Genomic DNA, 21,295 nt, shown 5'->3' with positions numbered 1-21,295 from the left:
TAGATTTACATTTAAAACTTTTATGACCAAAAGGGTTCTGCAATTATCCATTTGCTTAACATATGTCCTTTCTGAGCTACACGGATTGCACAGCTCTAACATGCAGTAACAAAAACATTTGGAAGATCAAGAAAAGACAGAGAGAAAAAAGAGAGACATGTATTAAGTTCAAGGCAAGCTTACCTGTTAAAATCTTGATTAAGTGAGATACCCTCTCAAATCCCCTAATACTGAATTAATTAGCACAAGTGTGTTTTCAGAGCCTTTTGGTAACATTTTTGGGACAGATCTAAAAATTCCATTTTTGTCCATTTCAACTCTGCAGAATGGAACACACCTGGCTCAGCTCGTTAAGGGCAGGTCAGTAAGCTGGTGAGTTGAACCAAGGTGCATCAGAATATGAAAAGCAGCTGGTGTGTGTCCCTAGTACTGGGCGGAGGGACCACAGCCCTTGGAGTCTGCATCACAAGCTCTGGCGTCTCTTTAAGAGCCAAGAGCACATTCAGATGCCAAGAGCACATTCAGATCAATCGCACAAATTGAGAAGAACTACAAGAATCATTAAGATACTTTTGATATTTATTTTAGGTAACTTAACTTCAGTCATGCTTGTACAATATTTGTTGTTCAGAGACAGAAATCAAACAAATTGCCAATTTGTTTTTAAATATAGTGGCTTCAGTCAGAGATTTGATGGTCATATACAAAACAGTCATAGATTCTAACGAGAGCAGAGCATTATGATCAAGTGGTTGAGGAGAATGAGGACTGTAATGTCTGCTTTCTAGATGAAAACAAAACAGCTGCATTGTGCACTTAATTCAAGAGGGAGGTTAGGTCATTTAGGAGGTCTCAAACATCTTCTTCCTGCCATCCATGCCTGCCTTTTCATCAATATTCTTACGCCAGTCACCCACGGCCTCCTTGTCCTGCGTAGAAACAATGACGGGAAAAAAAACAATAGCAAACAAGGTCCATAAACAACCATAGCATTTCCACCTTGGGGCGTAATTGATTGAAATTGATCTCTCACCCAGTAGATATTGCCAAATTGTATATGTGGTACATATGGGAAATGGGATTAAAAGGTTTAATCTAGAACATCAAAATGGCATTTCTATAAAGTCATGGTCCTCAGTGGTGTGAACTTGCCTCTTCTTTGACCTCCTTCTTCACTTGTTTCAGGTTGGCTCTTAAGTCCAGGTTGACCTTGTGCTTGGAGCCCAACAGTGCCTGAAGCATCTGATCGGCAGACAGACGGACTTTCTTCAAAGCTGGCTTCTTGAACTTGCCCTGCAGGTCCTGAACTTTGATCTTCAGGTCCTCGATCTGTCCCATGCAAACAGATCACAGGAGATTCTAAAGTAACACTAATATAACGTAGGGGGTTAAAACATAAAATGTGTTGTGGGGATGTTATCATACCTCTTTATTGGCTTTGAGGACTTTGGCCTCCATGTCATATCGTTCCTCATCTATTTTGTCAATCTTTCCCTGAAGTTTCTTGCAAAGCTCCTGCAAGCCATCATTTATGAAAACGATACGTTGGTCAGTAGTGTGCAAACCAGCCTGCCTTTGACAATACCTGAAGAAGTACTTATTCCATCCCAACACATGATGCATGGCACATGAAGCGCTGTCTGAGTTTGCTTTAAGCCAGGAGAGGAGCCAGGCAGCGTGTTCAAACAATAACAAATGTCCTAATACTAAGGAGGCTTCTGTTAGGGCACCTGAAGGTCAGCCATAGAGCCTGAGACGTCTGGGGCTGGACAGTTGTCCTCCATGTAAGTCTTCTTCGACTCTGCAATTGTTATAACTTCCGCTTCCAGCCGACTCTTTGCGATGGAGAGCATCAAGCTCTGGCGAACACATGTTAAAAACCAAATTTCAACAAAACACTTTGGAACTACATACTAGTGAAATAAAACAATGTCATGTAACAATGCCAATTAAGACAGTTGGTTAACCTTTAGCTGATGCCTCCGACTCGATGACATTTTTTTCCTTTTCAAAGTAAAAAAAAAGAAGAAAAAAAAGAAAATGCATTAGAGAACTGCAATGGGGAAAATATAGTGGTGCCAAGGGTGCAGATCAGCCTATGGCAAAATGTGACAATGCAGTAAGATTGACAAAAACAAAATTATTTACCTAAATGATTTTGAAAGAAACTGACATTACATTTGTCAGAATGTGTGAAAGATTTACAGGGGGGGAAGACGTTACTGACATGATATGTGTCACCTAAACATCACAGAAGATCACAGAACACACACTGCACATGCTCTGGCAGTAAATATATTTATATGTGTGTGTGTTAGTTGCACAGACTACACAGAGAACTTACTCAGACATCTTGGCTTCTTGTTGACCTCAGGTCCTGTAAAAAATTTTTGCACTTGTTATAACAAGAACATTGCGTTAAGCCAAGTGAGTTAGTTAACAATCTCTGTTTTAGTTGTGAGGGTAATTGTAAGTATGATAAGGGATTAACTTGTGTTGAGAAAACCTTTTCAAACAGCAATAGACCACATGTGTCTTTTAATCAAAAATTATAAATTGGTAACAGTTTCATGTCCCTGTGAGCATGCACGTCATATCTCTGAAGTAAATACTGAGATTTTTATTTTTATTCAGCCAAATCGCACTATTCTCTTAAGGGATTAGCAGGGCAGCAGCAACTCTGCACAATTATATATTAACAGATGCTACTATTTTTCAGTCAGAGCTATCTAGGCAGCTGGATTGTAATACTACCCATCCTTCAGCTCCAGCTGAGGAGAACAAAGATGTATGCACAAGGCTTTCACCTGTTTGCCTCAGTTATATGTGAGGCAAAGACATAAGAGTGGCCTGACTGAACAACTGCTAATTTTCTGGGCAACATGATACACAGTCCATGAGGACGGTCTTCCAGTAGACAGAAGAAAAATCACTTCTAAATTAAGGTAGGATAGTATGTGTTAGCAGGCAGCAGTACACTTGAGATGCCTCTTATGGGGGTATGCTTGTCCTCAAGGACACATTTATAACCCAGCACCATGGTAGACGATACCAATCTTGCCATTTGAGATTCATTAACTTCATGCCCATTACTGGAGGAGACAAACTAGAAGACGCCTTAAACCCAAATACATTGTAGGAATGGACTGGGGTTTTTTTTTTTGTTTTTTTTTGTTGGACTCAAGTGTATTTTTAAGAATTCACATAGTTGGAGAGGAGAGTTTTCTGATAAATTAGCATTGACATAAATTAGCAGGTGCTTAGACTCTGCACCTGTATAATATACAGATAAAGTCAGATGATTTGAAACATAATATTCTTCTCTTACTATGAGCTACACCAAGATATATTTTTCCTTCCTGTGAAACATCCATTAAAAACTGAAATGAATTATTAGCTGGAAAATTAAGCTTTATAAAGTACATCATATGATATCAATCCAACCGAGTTAGAGCATTTGCCAGTGACCTGCTCAGACAGGAATAAGGTTTCAGAATGTCAAATCATCTCTTCATAAATCATGAAGTGCAGTGTCCTCACATGCTAACTACAGCACAGAAAATGTACCGCTTATGAAGACAAGCTTGTTATAGGAAACTATAATTCTTCAAAGCACCTCATCAAAACTATATATCAAGGATGTATTCCTTTTTATGAATTAGTTATTTATAGATATTTGGTTTGCACAAAAACCCAAATTAACAACAGTCATAAGTAGAAATGGTGCATATCTATAGGACTATAAATTTGGACAATAAAACACTGGAAATCTCAGAATTAAAAAAAATTACTGATTAGTATAATATAGACATTAAACCAGAAATTGTTAGCATCTCAAAAGCTCATTCGTATAAAGCATCTTTATACGAATAAAAAATTTACAAGAACAGTCTTGTAAATTAATTTTACAAAAAGGCAATAATAAAGTATTTTATCCTTTATTATTGCACTGATCACTTCATAGTTACCACGTCACCAGATACTGGTGAAATGTCTGGAATATGGAAAATTTCAGAAGTGGAAGCAAAAATCCCCTTTCTGAAACAACATAAAATTTCTCTTCTTCTGTTATAGCAGATCAAGTTAGAATCTGACTTTTCTTTCAAAAAGATCCTGGGACAAGGTGCTTGCCATCAGTTCCAAAATCATTAAAAAAAAGTTCAAATCCTTAAAATCCCTCCAGTTGGATTCAGGAGAGCTAGTTGTGAGATTCTCACCTAGGAGAGCAGGTGGCAAGCAGGATCCAGCACTGAGACTGCCATGGGCTACTGAAACGCTATGAGGGTTTTAATGACATTCTATGATGGCTCAGCAGAACACTGCATTTCTCTTTATGGAATTGGTGTGTCGCTCAGACCAACAGATCAGCATGCATCTGAAACTCTAGCTTCAACCCCTCCCCACAACCTCTGTATAAATAACCCACCCGCAAGATTGTTTTTCTTATTTTATTGCTTATTTATTTAGTCGTTTGTTCCTCATACAAGGTAATTTACTGTTTCGGTCACATGTTTACTGGCCAGTTAAAAAATGAAGACATCTTACTCAAGTGACTGCTCGTGAAATACACTACAGTTTCTGTCTTCCTGCAGAGACCAGTCCAACCCTAATCCATGCTACGCACCATAAGCCATTCAGCTGCATCGGTATTAGCACTAGGTACACAGCAAAATGCTGTCACTCACACACACAATCTCTGTAGGAGTTACTTCAACTCTCTACGTGTTCATTCAACACTGAAGATTGCACAGCAGAAGCTGGATTAGGGGTTGTACCTTATCTCTAGAGTCTAAATCAAACTACTGATGTATTACCACTCATCTCTGCTTTACTGCAAAGGGTGCTCTAAGCCTGAGCAGACATTATCTGTACCTGATAAGGCATTTTAAACAATTACAATACACTTCTTTAAAGTACAAGAGTGCATGTGAGCTCCTTACTCTGAGTGGCTAAAAGGCTGTGACACAAAAAGAAAGGGGGTGAAAAACTTACCTTACTAAAAGAACTCACCATCAGCAGGCAGGAGGCTCCTGAGACATGCTGACAGACTATTGCAGAGTCCATTGCATAAATAGTATGTTGGTAAAAAGACTCAAAACACACATAGAAGTGTGTTTGTGTATTTATTTGGGAAAGTAAGCAAACAAGCATGTTTGACCTGATTTTTAAAAAGCGTGTTGTGAAAACATCCAGAATGAATAGATATTAATCTCAAAAAGAAAAACAAAGTTCATGAGACAGATGATCTATGAACAGTATTGACAGGAAATTGTGGGAACTACTTTCCCAAGTGGGAACTACTTTTTTGCTAAAACTAATCACATCATCTGATTCAAGACTCTGTCTCAAACATCTTTTTCCTTCCGCCCATGCCAGCCTTGTCCTCAACAGTCTTACGCCAGTCACCAACATCACGCAGGTCTTTATTCTGTAAAAGAAATAAGACTGAGAATTAACTGATTTTAAAATATTGATGCTGAAATCCAGAGGTGGACATTTCAGGTTCAGAAAGTAAAACTCCTTCTCAGGAATTTACTCAAGCTTGCTGGATTTTCTAATTAGTGCAATCCAGGTAAAATTAGTGGAATCAACACAATCCAGGAAGCCTGAACAAAATCTTGGTGAGGACTTTTACTTTCTGAACTTTGAATGTCCACCAGTGCTGACCAGTTGCTAGTCTACAGTGGTAAATTTAGACGTTATGTGGCTTAAGGTAACTCATGGACACAAAGCCATCTGCCAGATTAAGATCTGAACTTGCAAAATGGATGAAGGGGTTAAGCACCAACCTCTTCTTTGACCTCCTTCTTCACTTGTTTCAGGTTGGCCCTCAAATCCATGTTTACCTTGTGCTTGGAACCCAAGAGAGCCTGAAGCATTGCATCAGCTGACATACGCACTTTCTTCAGAGGAGGTTTCTTGAACTTCCCCTTGAGGTCCACAATCTTTATATTCATGTCCTTGACCTGGAGATAGAGGAAAATCACTAAGACTGAATGACAGCTAAGAGAATGATGGCTAAGTGAATGTATTATTAAAAAATGTCAATTAAGAAAAATGAGAGTACCTCATCAAGAACTAATTTGACCTTATATTCAAGATTGTATCTCTCCTCATCAATAACATTAATCTTTTCATATAGGTCGTTGCACAGCACCTGAGGATTCAAAGAAGTTTGCATGTTAGCTATGGTAGGGCTGAAGAAATGAGAAATGGCCTGAATTGCCAATTACCTTCCATGTATTTATACCATGAAACCAACAGATTAACTTCAGAGTGAGCTTGCAGTCTTCCTGCCTGAATGATATGGTTGGATTTACCTTTAGTTCCTCCTTGCTGTGAGGCAAACTGAGTGGAGGACAGTGCTCCTCCATGTACCTCTTCCTCTCATTCACCTTCTCAATCTCCTCAGCATCCAGCAGGTCTTTGGCTACCTGGAGCATTAAACTCTGGGGCGAAATGTTGATCGATAAACAATCAGTTTGTGAATTTATGCTTCCCTATGGCTGACTATAAACGACTTATATGGTGAATATCATTGCTGGATTAATTAGTTATTATTATCGACTTGATATGTCTTATCTGAAAATATAATAAATAGATTTTCTTTACCTTCAGATTGTGTTTTCGACTCATGGACATTCTTTTGCTTAAAGACACAAAGATGTCTTGTTTATTTGTTTGTTTATAAGATGAAAAATGATAATGAACCTGTTGTCAAACTTGTGAGATGATTCCCAAAAATACATCACACAACAGGACAGCCATATTCTAACTGCTTCCCATTGGTTGTCTAATGGTTTCACAACAGCAGATGAATCAGCAGATGGCATGTGCTGTAGTGAGGGCATAAACTGAACATTGGTAGCAGATACCACTGGGGCTGGTTGTTTTTTCCATAGCGGATTACAAGCTTTTACTTTTCATTTCATTCCATATTTAATCATAAGTGCACCACCACTAATGGTGAACATGCAAGTCGCCCCTACTCACTCAGAAGACACTACTCACTCAGTCATGCTGTCTGTGTCTTTACCCACTGATAACAAAAACACAACATATCGAGTATTAAGCTGTATTCTCCAACTGTTATTAGGCTCAAATGATTTTTAGAAACAGTGTTCAACGGCAAAATCTGATTATCAAATGAATACCAGTTCATGTGATAGTGCTGAATTCAATGGCATCTTTAGTTTTTGTTGCACACAGAGAGAATGGCAAGGCTTGCTATCAGGATAATTCCATGCATACGCTATATGACAAAATCTCCAAAGCTCATCTTTAAAATGTAAAAACAGCTATTTCAAATTGATCTTAGAAAAATACAGAACAGTATTTTTCCCCCAAGATCCATTTGAAATTGTTTCAAATGGACACTTTCAAATAACACGTTCAAATTCAGTTACCTTGACATTATTGGGACTTTGAGTTTTCATATGTACATGTTCAAAAGTTACTCTATATTTAAATAGGTTATGCAGTCTCAAATCTATATTTGAATAGCTTATGTGGCCCCATATCCCTCCTTGACTGTTATCATACACTTTTCTCGAAGAGGTCACTGCAATATGATACCACAACTGGTTGACAAGCCCAAGAGACATCTCAGCCAAAGGAAACATCTCTGGGATTGCCAAGACATTAGAACACAGTTCTGAAATAACGGTGTCCTTTATTCCCCTTACAACTGACTCCATTCTCAGTCTTTATTTATACCAACTGGCTAAGTGATGGCTAAGAGTTGCTAATTAACGTTCCTCAAACGGTCACCTTGTTCCTTAACTGCATGCTTAGAAAGCTGCAAATATAGTTGTTATATACAACCTTCTAATCCTTTCAATGAAGAAGAAAAAACCTCCTGCTATATTTAGGAGATGTTAGCTGGATGGATATGTTGTAAATTTACAAAATAAAATGGAGAATGGCTTTTCTTTCCAAACCAACTGTTAGGAACATATTAAAAACATCTTTATTTTTCTACCGTTAGATTTCATAATTAATTCACAGTCGCCATGGTCTACACCAACTTCATCTCAATGTTTTGGGATTCAGGTTCAATATAAAGTAAAGAGTATATTTTGGGATAAACACTATTGGTACAGGTTATTGCACATTCTTGACTGTGGGTGATGACAAGAGGGAAAACATTGTAGTATCACTTTCATAACATATTGCTGAAGGAGGTGTTGCCTTTCAAAGTGCATCATCATCATCTCATCCTGACCACCGTTCATTAAAAACCAAACCAGGTTTGCCATCTTCCTGACAATTTTTCATTCTAACCAAACCAGGATCACAATTGTGTCATCTTAAAATAAATGGTTAAACGCCAATCAAATTATACACACGCATGAGTGATGTGCTGACAAAATTGTTATATTTTTTAATTTTTATCTTAATGCTGTTTTTAACCACACCTTTACCTTTCTCTTCACAGATATAAACTATTAAACTATTGATGAACTATTAAATAACAAAGAAGAGATAAATGTTAAAATAATAAAAAGTTATAATAATATCATTAATAAATGAAATGAATATGTCTCACCTTGTCAACAGATGAGAGAAGCAGACCTCACTGGTGAAGATGAGCAACTGTCACACAGACACACCAGCTGAAGTCTAAAGAAGGTTATATATTGCATTGTATGGTCACTCTGTAAATCCTGCCTTTCTCATTATGGAAACTGGACTACCAACCAAACCAATAGGCTGACAAGGTCATGAAATACAGCACTATGACTTCCTTGTCTAGTCCTCTCTTATAAATAACCGTCTTCCTTCAAAATGGTTATTCAGGTTGTCTTATTGTTGTTTCGCATATTGTAACAGTTTTATTATTACTGATTAGCAGATGCTGACAAGGGTCTTACAAATGAGTTCATATGGGTCTTAACAGTAGAGGCACCCCAAAATTAAAGGAATACATGATAGTTATTCATTTGTTTTACCATGAGTAGTGTAAGCAGAACACCTAGTGGAACTTGGACAACATGGCCAGAATAGTCTAATCTTTTTTAAATCACAGCAAATAATCATTACCACAGTGATATACTTCTTTAAAGAACACTTCTATAAAAGCCTTACCCTTATTAGAAATCAAAAGAATAAAAATCTCTCTCACACACAAACCAAATATGAAAAGATACAAAAACAATTTGAACTTGCTCACATTTATACTCAGCATTTTAGTTCAGCAAGTTGACACAAAACAAAGACTGTTTGGGAAACTGGCCATTGCTGCCACAAACAATCAGACTAATCATCCACAAACAAATACCTCCTTCAGTGTCTGAGTGGATAAATGTTTCATACAAAAAAGTTAGAAACCTGATGTATTACAAAATATTGTAGTCCTTGTATGGGGGGGGGGGAGAAATGTATGAAAATAATTTTCTTTAATTAACATGTGACAGCTACTGCATTCTTATCCAATCAAAGCAGGATTTAGATGCAAATTACGACAAATTATGAACATACTTTCAATCATTTATTCAGAAACTGGAAAAAACGGACTTATCTACAACAAATGTTTTGTGTCGAGGTTTAAAACTAGACAAAATTAATTTAAAGGTTTAGAATTCCTAACCTTTTAGCTAAGCTTAGTTTGTATATTTTTGTTTTGTGAATGAGTTTGTCCATGGCAACTTAAACCAGATTTTCTCATTCCAGTTAAGTAGCAATAGGTCACAGTCATGAATCCTCCAAAACATTAATGAGCAGAGTGCACATAGAAATTTAAGCCTCAGATTCAAACATCTTCTTCCTGCCATCCATGCCGGATTTGTCTTCAACGTTCTTACGCCAGTCCCCAACATCACGCAATTCCTTATCCTGCATCACAGAAAAACACATTAAACATAGAGATATTAAGTTTTTTTGCATTAGCATTTCAGTCACTGCCCATTTATAAAAAGCTAGTGAACTCCAAGTGAACAGCATAAGTCTAAAAAAAGTCTAGTTTGTTATTGTCCACATTTTTACACCCGACATCCATACCCACCTCCTCCTTGACCTCCTTCTTCACTTGTTTCAGGTTGGCTCTCAGATCCAGAGAGACCTTGTGTTTGGAGCCCAGAAGAGCCTGAAGCATCTGATCAGCAGACATACGGACCTTACGTAAAGCTGGCTTTTTGAACTTGCCCTTCAGGTCTTGAACTTTAATCTTCAGATCTTCAATCTAAAGCGGCCCAGAAGTCATATGAATAACAAAGGGAGTTAGGAATTATTGAGAGGAGATGGCTACTGTGGTCAGGTAGGAGGATCAGTCTGTACCTCTTTCGAACTTTTACTGACTTTGCTCTCCAAGTCATATCTCTCCTCATCAATCACATCAATCTTATGGTGAAGCTCTCTGCACATTTCCTGCAGACAGGCAAGATGCAAATTCAGGTGGCACATTTATGACATTCTAGGTCATAGGCCTTCCAGTAAAGAAATTAAACTAATGTCCTTGAACAAAGACTAATAACATAATTCTAAGTGCTTAGATTTCCAAATAATCCGTACCAACAAAAACGAGGGCAAACATGCCTTCTTGTTCTCCTGAGATGTTTTGTTGTGTTTAGGTCACTACCTGTAGGGCTTGCATGCCTCCTGGCAGGGATAATGGAGGGCAGGTCTCTTCCATGTGCCTCTTCCTCTCCTCCTCTCTCTGCTTTGCTTCCGTCTCCAGTAATCCTTTAGCAATGGAGAGCATCAAGCTCTGCAGGACAAACATGGTGTTATTAAGGCCAATGCTGTAAAATGTATCAAACTATCAATACATAATAATGTCGAGCAAAAATTTTAATATACCTTCAGATTATGCTTGCGACTTGATGACATCTTTTTCCTTAGGAATTTGCATTGGAATAATGAGGTTTGTAATGAAAGAATGTCCGATAAAATCATGACTTTCACATGTACAGTGTCAATGCAGATAACCGATCTCTATCATAAAAGAACAGTCTGAGTCTGGGAGTAGTAACCACACCCACCCACAAGGAAATGGTGTGACATCATGAGATCTTCATACGCATGCAACCACTACATATTTTTATGACTTGAGTAGTGGAAATGGATACTTAGAACAGGATAAAGATCACAGGGTACTTACTCAGACATCTTGGCTCACTTTTTCACACCCTGTAATATAAAGGGAGGTGCAATGATTTACAGAGTACCAACAATATTTACAAAAATATACAACCAATATTAGAAAGCACAAAATACTGCATAAAAGCCAATACTGCTATGACAGAAATTGTCAACAGGATAAATCAGCATTCAAAAAGCAAAGCAAGCTGAACAATGTGTTGAGGAAAAAAAAAAACTTTCTATTATATATATATATAAATAATGGAAAGGTTATATATATATATATATATATATATATATATATATATATATATATATATATATATATATATATAGAGAGAGAGAGAGAGAGAGAGAGAGAGAGAGAGAGAGAGAGAGAGAGAGAGAGAGAGAGAGAGCGAGAGAAAATAAAACAGCAAAGTCTTTGATGACACACCCACTTTGAAAATGCAACTCCATTCAAGGAAAACACAGACTGACCAAAGGGGATGCAATTGCAATAAATAAATAAATATAAATAATCTCATATATTATCTTAAACATTGTGAAACCATGCAGGTAACATGTTAGGCAAAAAGACTACAAAACAAATGTTTTGGGGGCAGGAGCAGGGGTGGGGGTGGGTCTAGGACTAGTGCTGAGGCATGTGGGGTGTGTAAATCAACTTAAGTGAATCAGGGACTATATTTGGGTGAGGTGAAGTTCTTCAGCTGGTAGGTTTGGGAGGCTCCGTTATGGCAAGTTTGTCTCTGGACGATTATCAGAAAACTTGATACCACTTTAGTTTGTACCCACTCAGCATTCTAGAACAATCCAAAGATGTCTTGTGCATTAGAGCAGCTTAAAAAGTGGCACCATCAAAGGCCATCATCATCATCATCTTAGTGACCGAACTTAATCCTGTTGATTATAGTCTAGCCAAGGAACTGGCACCCGGTGAACACAATGAAATCTGATGCGAAATCAAATCTAAAGTAATACTGAAGGACATAAAAAAAAACACATAAAACAAAAATAAATGATAAGTAAATAAGCATTTTGTGGTCCTTGGATCTATGGATCTAATTTGGATCCATAACACAGAACAAAAATCACCTCTCAATGCCTCAGCACAGTATGTATGCTATAAGTATTTACTCTGATTAATACTGCAGTAATGTGGGATAATCTTTGTAATCTTCCTTGTCGGTCACACAAAGCCCTCACACACACACACACACATCTGCTTTCAGCTACGTGTTGGAGTCCTAGTCACATTCCACAAAGATGGGGAATGCCATCTGAAGCCCAATATTTAGATGTCAGAATTTTGAAGTGACAACAGGATAACCACCAGCATATCACTTTTCTGTACACACAGAGCACTTACTACAAGGAATTCAGTTTCCATCAGCACACCATACATCACCCTGCAGGTGTCTACCCAAACAACTACAACATTTACTTCAAAAATTTGACTTCCCATGATAAAAAGCGTAACAACCGCATCATTAGGCAAACATAATAAACAATCATTTAAGCATCTTGGAAAAAGTTCTAAATGTAAACATGTGAAATTTAATTGAAGCAGGCTCTATTAAAAATAAAGTGCGTTTATACAAAACCCATTTTATAATAAGGGGAAAAGGCTAGTACTCAATCAATACCACACGATGTTTAAATCCTTAACACATTAGATCAGACACAATTAGATTAGACAGCGCAGTCCGATCTGCCGAGGTGCTAATCCCAAAGGTCATAAGGAACAGAACGACTTGAGAGCACTGGCAACAGCAACAGAGCAAACAGAAGGGAGGACAGGGCAAAAAAGAAAATAGGGAGGAAAAGCAAGAGAAAGAGAATGAGAGAGAAAGAGAGGACGAGAGAGAACAGGAATGAGAATGGAGAGAACGAGAGAATAAAAGCTCTTACCTCAGAGCAGGAAATCTGGTGAGCAGCACACAGCTGAGAGAGCTGGGCGGAGAGACGATACACGCTGCAGCACACTAGCATTGTGTCAAAGTATATATTGCATTCCCCTATGGCCAAGGAAACCCCTTCTTTCTCTTTATGGAAGTAGTTTCACTCTGAGGCCAATGGGCTAGCAAGAAACATTATATCTAAGAAACAACTCCTCCCTTCTCCTCATCATTATAAATAACCCTTCCTTCAAGATTGTAATTCTTATTTTAATTGTTCGGTACCAAACTACACCTCCCATTACGGAGGGGGAGGGTGCAGCAGCAGACCTCTGTGCGTGGGGCTACTGGAGAGGTTTTATTACTGTAGGAATGGTGCACCGGACACTTCTGATAAGGTTAGATGTGAACCGTGCTGGCTGGATATGGTGCAGGCAGAACACGGCTAGATCAAGCAAGCCAATGCACGGTGGACGGCCGTCTTCGACATGGAGGATCACCGTGGCGACTTCGGGCACCACGCAGAAGGATTCCGACTGCAGAAGCGAGAACAGACAACGTGATGGCTGCAGAGACCGGGGAGCGGGACGCAAACGCCAGCGGTGTGCAGCAGAGGAACAGAGGTGGACGCCGGACCCAGAGGCACCAGCACAGTTCACATCAGCAAACACAGGCAACATAAGGCCCCAGAGCCCTTGGTGACTGGCTGGCTTAAATGACAAGGTCTTCAAATCTTCATCCGGACCATGTTAAATGGCCAGGGAAGAGAGAGCCAGTAGAGTTTATGGTAACACTAGTAAGAGGAACAGAAGCAATTGTGGACATGGTAAACTCAGCAGAACGTCAACAGGGCATTGAGGGAATGAACTATTACTAGTACATATACACCCACACCCATTATACACACAGTGTGCATGTCATGGCCATACAAAATCTTTGGTTTGATTGGCTAGAGGTCTGAACTGCTGAATGAGGACTCTCTACAGAGACACTTTAGTTATTACCTTAAAGAGAGTCAAGCAGTTAAGAAGTGTTGATATTTTAAGTGCTTAGAGTAAAAGTAACCGAAGAAGCTTGATAAACAAGTTATTAGCTGCTTCAACAATAAGGATCAAGTTATCAAAAATAACTTTTACAACTATGTTAGTAAGTGGAAACAATAAAACAACAACTTTCCATAGCACAGCTAGTACAAATAGTTTTAGAGTTGGCCACTGAAACTCAATGTGGATTTGAAATAGCATTGCAAATACTTCAGGAAATTAAGAATGTTGAGTCAAAAATGAATGATTTTTCTTTAATACCTACATATACAAATTCATAAGACTTTAAAAACATGATACAGAAAATGAATTGTCACATTATTCTGGTTTCCACCAAACAGATCACTATAGTCTAGGCCAGTAAAGTTCACCTGAGATCAAGTTAGACCTTAAAAGTAGCAACCAATAGAAATATACAGCAACGGAAAGCATTCTAGCTCAGCTAAATATAGTTTAGAATTGTGATAACCTTGTTAGTGAACAGCAGACCAGTAGGGGCTAAAGAACCCAGACCGAGACACACTAGTCACCACCACACTGATTGAAAATAGTGCCACTGCTCACAGGACGACCACTGCAATGAAACCTTCACATAACTGAATCAAAAAGAACTGTGCCCTCTGTGACATCACAATGCATCTAAGATCAGCATCTAAACGTAAAAAAACTTCATTTGTCAGTGCATGACACCTGCATACATAGTGTGTGAATATCACAGGACAAATTCAAACGAAGGCACCAAAACCTCAACGGCTTTTCATCCCAACACACAGCTCACTAAAAATATAATCATTACCGCTGACGAGCATAAGCAATACCACAAATTTCTGAGAGGGTTGTTGGATCTTCCTAAATGGCTAAGGAAAATACAATAGCAATATTATCAATAATCAATACACAGGAACCATATGCACCATATTAATCCAAAGATAATGAAGATTTATCTGTGCAGAGCAAAGAAGAACCAAAGGGAATGAGATGACAGCCAATGAACATTTTCCATGTTCAGTTTCTTTACAACCTGTAGTGCAATATAAAGTCCTGGTAGTAGGACACTGCTTCACAATTCAATCAAATCCATAATACTAATGCTGACAATCCATCAAAAACACAGGACTGGTCAGGCCCAAATTTACTACGCACACGCGCTCACACACACATTCACACGTCCCAAGCACCAAAGCTAATTATCTTCCAAAGATGGTGACTTTCATGTGATTGGGAAAACACACATAGTACGTGACTGGATTCCTCATGGAGGACAACTCTTACCTAACATAAATATAAATTTATAAATTGCAGGTAAATCTTTGTGTTTGTCTTTATGATGGCAGCAGGCCTAATTCTCAACATCAGACTGAAACTTGATGAACAGAGTAGTTAGTCCAGTAGTCCAAGTGGACAAATGAAATGCCTAGAGTGCTTGTCCCTAGTCTCTGGTCCCTCAGTACTACCATGTAGCCATGTTTGACATCATTGGGTCTCCTGAGATTTCCCGCCAAATTCTCCTGGAACAAAAAAAAAAAACAAACACTATTGCTGCAAACCCCCACCCCCTCAAATGTAGTACTGCAGCACCGAACTCAAGAGTGTGATTAGAAATCAGAAACCAGGGGAGATACTCAGAAAGGATCCCCTGTTTAGCAGCTATACAGAACATAAACCTCCTGGTTGTTTTCCCCCCTCAGGTTTAGTCTGGAAGAGAACCGAGATATCAGTCCTTTAAAATGGCCTGCGCACCAATTTCTAGAACTATTTCAAGGACTTTTAGTTAAAGCTTGTAGCAATCTCCAGCTATCTAGCTGACCATCTGCGAAACGAGAGAGCTGCCTTTTGCCAATCACGAAAGAGGACAGGGGACATCTCACACAAAAGCCGTGGAACAGAACGGCGGCGTGCCTGGGGGCGGTTAGGTCCAGGCCACTTTGCGGGAGATGGCCTGCTTAAAGCACTTGGGGTCCGTGTTGCCTCCTGGCCTCAGCGCCCTCTCCAGGCTCACCAGCACGTTCTGGTGGCACTCGCGGATGTTCACGGGATGCTTGGCCCTCAGCAGCTCGTAGGCGGCGATCAGCCTCATGTTCTGCTTGATCATGAGGTACTGGATGACGCAGGTGGGCGCCAGCGAGAAGCCGTCACGGCAGTGGACCAGCACGCGCTTCCTCTTCTCCGTGGACGCGTCGATGCACTCGTTGATGTCGTCGAAGCATCGCTGGCGGAGCGCGGGGCCGCCATCGCGCACCACCGCTGCCACCTCCGGCAGCTGGCCGATGTCCACCTTGAGGCGTGACCAGGTGTGCCTGGTGCCCCGGGAGCAGGTGCATGGGATCAGGCTGAGGCAGGTCTCGCCGGGCAGGCTGCTCATGTCAATGATGCTGTCGATGTTGTTGCGGCACAACGTTCGCCCGCTGTAGGCCGCGTTGAGGTTGCCCACGTAGATGTAGTCCGTCACTTTGGAGATCACGGGTTCGGAGTACTGGAAGTGCTCCGGGCCGCTGGATTTGGGCTCTGGGGTGTCGGGGCCCATCCTGGGCCCGCCGTGACCTGCTCTACGGCTGCAGTTGCGAAGCTTCTTGGAGCCCGTGCGGGATGGAGGGTTGGAGTCGGACTCGGAGCTGCTGTTCCATGGTGGAGAGAAGAGGGAGAAGCGGCTGGAGGACTTGCTTTTGATGAGCAGCTCAACAGGACTCGAGAGGCCTGAGCTGGAGGTGGTGGTGGATCCAGAAGCACAGAAGAGAGAGGCTCTCTCCAAAGAACCTGTGCTGCTAGCCGCCCCAGCACTGTGTGCCTGCTCCATCTGCAAAGTATGCACACACACGCACACACACACACACACACACACACACACACACACACACACACATTCAGTTCAGAGCACTCCCAAACACTTCCTTACGCAGGAAATTTTATCAGCCTTTTGCATGCAGATTTCAGAGTATGAACCTTGGCGTGATACCTGAGCTTTGAGGTTGTTTTTCCACTCCGGGGTCTCCAAGGCTTTGAAGCGGCCATTGCTGTCTGAGGACACAGAAATGCAGAGGGGCCGGTGGGCTCTGGGGGGCAGCTGCGGGGTCAGGGCCAAGGGCACCGGCCGTGGGTCAGGTTGATCGTTCCTACTCATGATCAAATCGGGACAGGAGCCTGAGCCAGACAAAGACAGGAAAGCACCAAGGACAATTAGCAGAAGGCTCGTAACGTCCACCAAGACAAGCCCCAAACTACAGGCATTACATTCTAATTCTAGCAGAAATTCAGCAGTTTAATGAAAAATATTTTTAAAGATTTGTATTGTCCAACATGATACAACGTAAACCAAGCCGCTGCCTTGTTTTTGTCTAGCATCTCATGTAGCAATGAGCTGCTGTACATGTGTGTGTGTGTGAAAACAACCTGTCTCAGAACAGCCTCGTAAGCCCCATGTGTATGACCAGTTCTAGGAGGAGACTCATTATGGGAGCTGAAGGGTCTTTTTGATCCACAGCACCACGACACAGTCATTAATACTCCCACATATCTCACTTCAGATTGCTGCTCAAACAGCACTGTTCAGCTGACTGATAGCAGACACATTTGATAACAGTGTAATTTCAAAGAGCACTGGTCGCACAAGGCGTGTGTGTGTGTGTGTGTGTGTGTGTGTGTGTGTGTGTGTGTGCCCACTCTTGTGTTAGCTTATGTACACGAAAATATACAAAACAGCTACCCGTGGAGGGGAAAAAAATTATTTACTTATGGAAAACAAAACACAGTATAAAAGCACCAGAACCATTAAACAGAACTATAATAGAAAACTGTTTCTCCCCCTCATATTATTGAAATAAAGAATTTTGAAGTTATATGTAAACATTGATTAAGTTTCAAAACACTCCATTAACTCCCCTGTCCATACAAACCATATATAGAATCCAAGCTGCAAAACCAGCCCATTTTGAAATGACTGTTTCTCTGATGTCACAACAATAAATACATTTACATGTCTCCGCCTATTCAGCCAACAGCAGTTTAGTCCCACCCACTTACATTTCAGCTCCAAGTGCCTTCTGAATGACGCACAATGCAAGGCAATAAGAACAGAGCTCATTTATCTTCTATTAATCTTCCAAAGCTGTACCATCACAGTTGCTAAGGACTCAGTCCTGTCTTTGTGCAATATGTAATATTTATTAAACACTCCATATGTCTTACTGTGAAAATTTGCTAACTTTGTACTGCTGAATCTTTTAAAAGTCTTCTGTGTCTACATACTGTACATAGATACTATTTATGTTTAACATCCAACTTCAATTAATCCTACTACACATACTAGTGCGCCCATAGATAGGATCCTCACTTACTCCTAAATAACCAGAGATTGTACATCAGTCATATGTAGTCTACACTTCTGTGTTCTCTTGCATGTGTATAATTATTAATTTATTAACTTCCTCTTTCTTCCTCTATGTATTATGCCTGTATGTCTGTGTCTCACAGAAGCCCTTTAAAGTGCAACTGGCCTAGACTTTGTACGTGGAACTTATATTTGAAACTTAAAGTTATAGTAACAGAAAAAATCTTTCATTCTAAGGGATAAAAAGAGGTTTGGAAATGCTTTTGTGTAATTAATTACTAGTTTTGAAAGGTAAAGCCACAAAGAGTATAACTGGACATCACAGAAAATATAAAATAAAAGAAATGTAGGATATGGGCCCTTTAAAACACAATCAAATAGTCAAAATAGCTTTACTTGTAACACAGAATTTGGCACACACTCCAGACATTATGACAAATTCAGAATGGATCAGCTTACCAAACAACCACAGAAACAAAGATAATGTGGCTATGTCTATGTTTGGTAACTAACTGGGTTTGGTAACTAAGAGTCACTGATTTTTAAAATAACACTGGCTAGAGTTGATAACACAGAACTCACTTCAAAGCATGTGGGACATTTGACAGGGGGTCATCAAACTAAAACCGAATTCCCATTTTTCAAAATGACACTTAACAGATTTTTGCCTTTCTGCTTTAGAATGCCAGGGACGGCTACACTGCACAGCTGATACACAGCTGGGACGGAGTAGATGCTCAAACAAAGTTGCTACTCCTTACCAGTGGCACATGCTGAACGAGAAATGGGTTGGAGCTGTAAATGGTTTCGATTCTTGAGAGCATTGAGGAGATTCTTTGCAATCACGCCTAGAAAGCAAACAGGAGAATTAAGCCCTAATGTTCCTCAAAACTGAGCCATCAGGAGGTCATGTTCTGCAGCCCCCCCCCCCCTACATCTTTAGAAGCCCCAGTGTAGCATCACCTATTATTTTTTATATTCAAGCTACATATTGTTGTGTGTGTGTGATATATATATATATATATATATATAGTGTATTGTGTATATACTGGTATGTATGTATATATACACACAAACACACATGCTGCAAACACACAACCTGGTCACGATTTAAATTTCTCAGAAGTATATCACCATTTTGTTTGGAGAGGATCTTCTTATCCAGCAGGCTAAGTGCAATAAAATCTTCGGTCCATTTTTTCACGTTTTCCATCTTCTGCTTTCTGTTGATGACACCACACGAGTTACAATCTTTCCTGTTCTTACACATGCATGCAACTGAAAGCATCGTAAGAGCGCCCCCCCTTCTCTGCATTCACAATAACTTGAGGCATGAAAGGGGAATACACCCCCGCAATATTGCATTCCATGACTTAGCCAGAGAAACACGAGAGTGTAAGCAGAAACATTATCTAGACGGCCCCCAAATTCCTCGATTTACAAGTAATGGCTAGGTAATTATCGATTGCGTACGTGTCGCAAATTGTAATACATGAGCTCATGAAAAGCAGCTATGACTGCGGATCGCCACGGAGGTTCTGGACCTTTATCAAGTGCTCGGTCTCCAGCACACAGGCACACTGGTGCCGCTGCCATTATTTTGCATGTAAATATTCCAGCAAACACAGCGAAACGACCGCGGAACAGCACAAGAAAACAGCGCCGAGGACGCTACGACACATCCGTTTCTAGATATGACATATAAGTGAGGATTTTAGAAAACAAACCCCAGCCATTCACTCAGCCTTTGCAGCGCTCAGCTGAATGAAGCTCACGTGCACGTGTGACCTCATACAAGCGACGAACACGAGCGACGGTAAATGTAGTCCTGACATGGGTGCATAATGTGTACCGAGAGCCTGCTATTCTGCCAGCGTATTATCTGCATTCATTTTATATGAAAAACTTTCCCATGTTAAATACAGAACGCTATTTTACTCGGATGATGCGGATGACTAAAATTTAAAGAGAACAGCATCGATTCATGAAAAAATTAGAGGTAAATTTACGACCTCAGTAGAGTATGTTTTCCATACTCTGCCCTTTCCTTTTTCATTAAGAATGTAAAAAGAAATGTAAAGAAGAAAGAAAGTTATTACAAATTTTCACTTACCTCATGTTGCTTCTTGGTGTTATGGAACAATCCTCAGATGACAGAATGAGCACAGCTTGTTATCAGTGGTAGGGACAATCAGTGCAATCACCTGTGTGATGCTCTATCTCCTATCACTGTGCATTAATTGAACTGGTTCTGTGCTCTCTGTGTTTCCAGGAAACCCTGGCTGACAGTGATGTCATGCTCTGGTTTGTGATGGCTTTGCGACAACAATACATCTGTACAAAGCATATTATGATCACAGTCCTGTGTAAATATATTTATTAATGAAATGACCATAGTACTTCTGCATGTTTGTGGTGTGATCACAGACGTAATTTTGGGGGACGGGGGGGACATGTCCCCCCCACTTTTTCAAAAGCCGGTTTTGGTCCCCCCCAGTTTTTACGGTTAAAACCAAATAATTAAATAGCGACGAATCCATGTCCCCCCCACTTTTGAAATCAAAATTACGTCCATGGGTGTGATGTTGCCTAAAATAACCCTTGATGGGTTGAACAAAACACAAACTGCGTGGAGATGTTATTGTGAAACCAAATCAATGCATCTGATAAGCAAAATAGTTAATCTATGGTTTTAGCAAACATTATATGCTTTTTACCTTGAAAAAAGCTATACTGAAATGTGCATGTGATATCTAAATAAAACTGAATGGTGTTAATGGACCCTTACAGATGCATTAGGAAGATGAAGATAGCCCAACCCCAGTTGGTGGTATAATGCATCAATTAACATTTCAAAGGGCTGGTTATTGCTCCCTGCCATTCAGCTGCAGACAAGACATGGATCTCTTAAGAATGCTGCTCATATGCCTCAACACAAACAATATGCACAC

General features: G+C 40.0%; 3 protein-coding genes and 1 long non-coding RNA gene across 12 annotated transcripts; 1 reads left to right on the top strand and 3 right to left on the bottom strand.

Annotated features, from left to right (window-relative positions):
- Positions 1-561: 561 nt before the first annotated feature.
- Positions 562-4,308, bottom strand: LOC143514441 (troponin I, fast skeletal muscle-like). 2 transcript variants are annotated; one of them, XM_077005636.1, is made up of 7 exons: positions 4,218-4,308; positions 2,345-2,377; positions 1,968-2,004; positions 1,731-1,859; positions 1,426-1,515; positions 1,153-1,329; positions 562-929 (listed from the first exon to the last, which is right to left on the bottom strand). In XM_077005636.1, the coding sequence occupies exons 2-7, from the start codon at positions 2,350-2,352 to the stop codon at positions 843-845; spliced, it is 528 nt and encodes a 175-aa protein (XP_076861751.1). In that variant the 5' UTR covers positions 2,353-2,377; positions 4,218-4,308; the 3' UTR covers positions 562-842. The 2 variants fall into 2 exon arrangements, with proteins under 2 accessions (XP_076861751.1, XP_076861752.1); XM_077005637.1 differs by lacking the exon at positions 4,218-4,308 and adding an exon at positions 3,969-4,181.
- Positions 4,309-5,110: 802 nt separating this feature from the next.
- On the bottom strand, positions 5,111-9,331 carry LOC143514439 (troponin I, fast skeletal muscle-like). Its single transcript, XM_077005633.1, has 7 exons — positions 8,549-9,331; positions 7,012-7,039; positions 6,613-6,649; positions 6,321-6,449; positions 6,068-6,157; positions 5,790-5,966; positions 5,111-5,428 (listed from the first exon to the last, which is right to left on the bottom strand). Exons 2-7 carry the CDS (start codon positions 7,017-7,019, stop codon positions 5,333-5,335), a joined length of 537 nt encoding a protein of 178 aa, XP_076861748.1. The 5' UTR covers positions 7,020-7,039; positions 8,549-9,331; the 3' UTR covers positions 5,111-5,332.
- A 146-nt stretch (positions 9,332-9,477) lies between these two features.
- On the bottom strand, positions 9,478-20,569 carry LOC143514438 (troponin I, fast skeletal muscle-like). Of its 8 annotated transcripts, XM_077005632.1 has the most exons (7): positions 12,991-13,124; positions 11,099-11,127; positions 10,798-10,834; positions 10,577-10,705; positions 10,276-10,365; positions 10,004-10,180; positions 9,478-9,834 (listed from the first exon to the last, which is right to left on the bottom strand). In XM_077005632.1, the coding sequence occupies exons 2-7, from the start codon at positions 11,104-11,106 to the stop codon at positions 9,739-9,741; spliced, it is 537 nt and encodes a 178-aa protein (XP_076861747.1). In that variant the 5' UTR covers positions 11,107-11,127; positions 12,991-13,124; the 3' UTR covers positions 9,478-9,738. The 8 variants fall into 8 exon arrangements, with proteins under 8 accessions (XP_076861747.1, XP_076861741.1, XP_076861740.1 ...); XM_077005626.1 differs by lacking the exons at positions 9,478-9,834; positions 10,004-10,180; positions 10,276-10,365; positions 10,577-10,705; positions 10,798-10,834 and adding exons at positions 16,974-17,158; positions 19,106-19,192; positions 19,479-19,567; positions 20,458-20,569 and having other exon boundaries at positions 12,991-16,814; XM_077005625.1 differs by lacking the exons at positions 9,478-9,834; positions 10,004-10,180; positions 10,276-10,365; positions 10,577-10,705; positions 10,798-10,834 and adding exons at positions 16,974-17,158; positions 19,106-19,192; positions 19,479-19,567; positions 20,357-20,419 and having other exon boundaries at positions 12,991-16,814.
- Positions 20,074-20,776, top strand: LOC143514444 (uncharacterized). Its single transcript, XR_013130877.1, has 3 exons — positions 20,074-20,160; positions 20,270-20,343; positions 20,617-20,776. It is a non-coding gene; the product is annotated as an uncharacterized LOC143514444 (long non-coding RNA).
- Positions 20,777-21,295: the final 519 nt, after the last annotated feature.

The sequence above is a fragment of the Brachyhypopomus gauderio genome, chromosome 5, assembly GCF_052324685.1.
Source record: "Brachyhypopomus gauderio isolate BG-103 chromosome 5, BGAUD_0.2, whole genome shotgun sequence".
Lineage (NCBI taxonomy): Eukaryota > Metazoa > Chordata > Actinopteri > Gymnotiformes > Hypopomidae > Brachyhypopomus > Brachyhypopomus gauderio.
The sequence above is the reverse complement of the archived record's forward strand: the minus strand, read 5'-3'. Positions and strand labels throughout refer to the sequence as shown.

What these genes read in the sequence shown, in the direction of transcription:
- LOC143514439 (XM_077005633.1), bottom strand. An exon ending in GTCGAAAACACAATCTGAAG is followed by an intron (nt 6,450 to 6,612) that starts GTAAAGAAAATC and finishes ATTTCGCCCCAG; the next exon opens with AGTTTAATGCTCCAGGTAGC. An exon ending in ACAGCAAGGAGGAACTAAAG is followed by an intron (nt 6,158 to 6,320) that starts GTAAATCCAACC and finishes TTGAATCCTCAG; the next exon opens with GTGCTGTGCAACGACCTATA.
- LOC143514438 (XM_077005624.1), bottom strand. Translation starts at nt 19,659, where the DNA reads ATGCAGAGAAGGGGGGGCGCTCTTACGATGCTTTCAGTTGCATGCATG. An exon ending in GATCCTCTCCAAACAAAATG is followed by an intron (nt 19,193 to 19,478) that starts GTGATATACTTC and finishes TTTGCTTTCTAG; the next exon opens with GCGTGATTGCAAAGAATCTC. An exon ending in TCGTTCAGCATGTGCCACTG is followed by an intron (nt 17,159 to 19,105) that starts GTAAGGAGTAGC and finishes TGTCTGGCTCAG; the next exon opens with GCTCCTGTCCCGATTTGATC.
- LOC143514441 (XM_077005636.1), bottom strand. An exon ending in GTCGGAGGCATCAGCTAAAG is followed by an intron (nt 1,860 to 1,967) that starts GTTAACCAACTG and finishes TGTGTTCGCCAG; the next exon opens with AGCTTGATGCTCTCCATCGC. An exon ending in TCCTCAAAGCCAATAAAGAG is followed by an intron (nt 1,330 to 1,425) that starts GTATGATAACAT and finishes TGCATGGGACAG; the next exon opens with ATCGAGGACCTGAAGATCAA.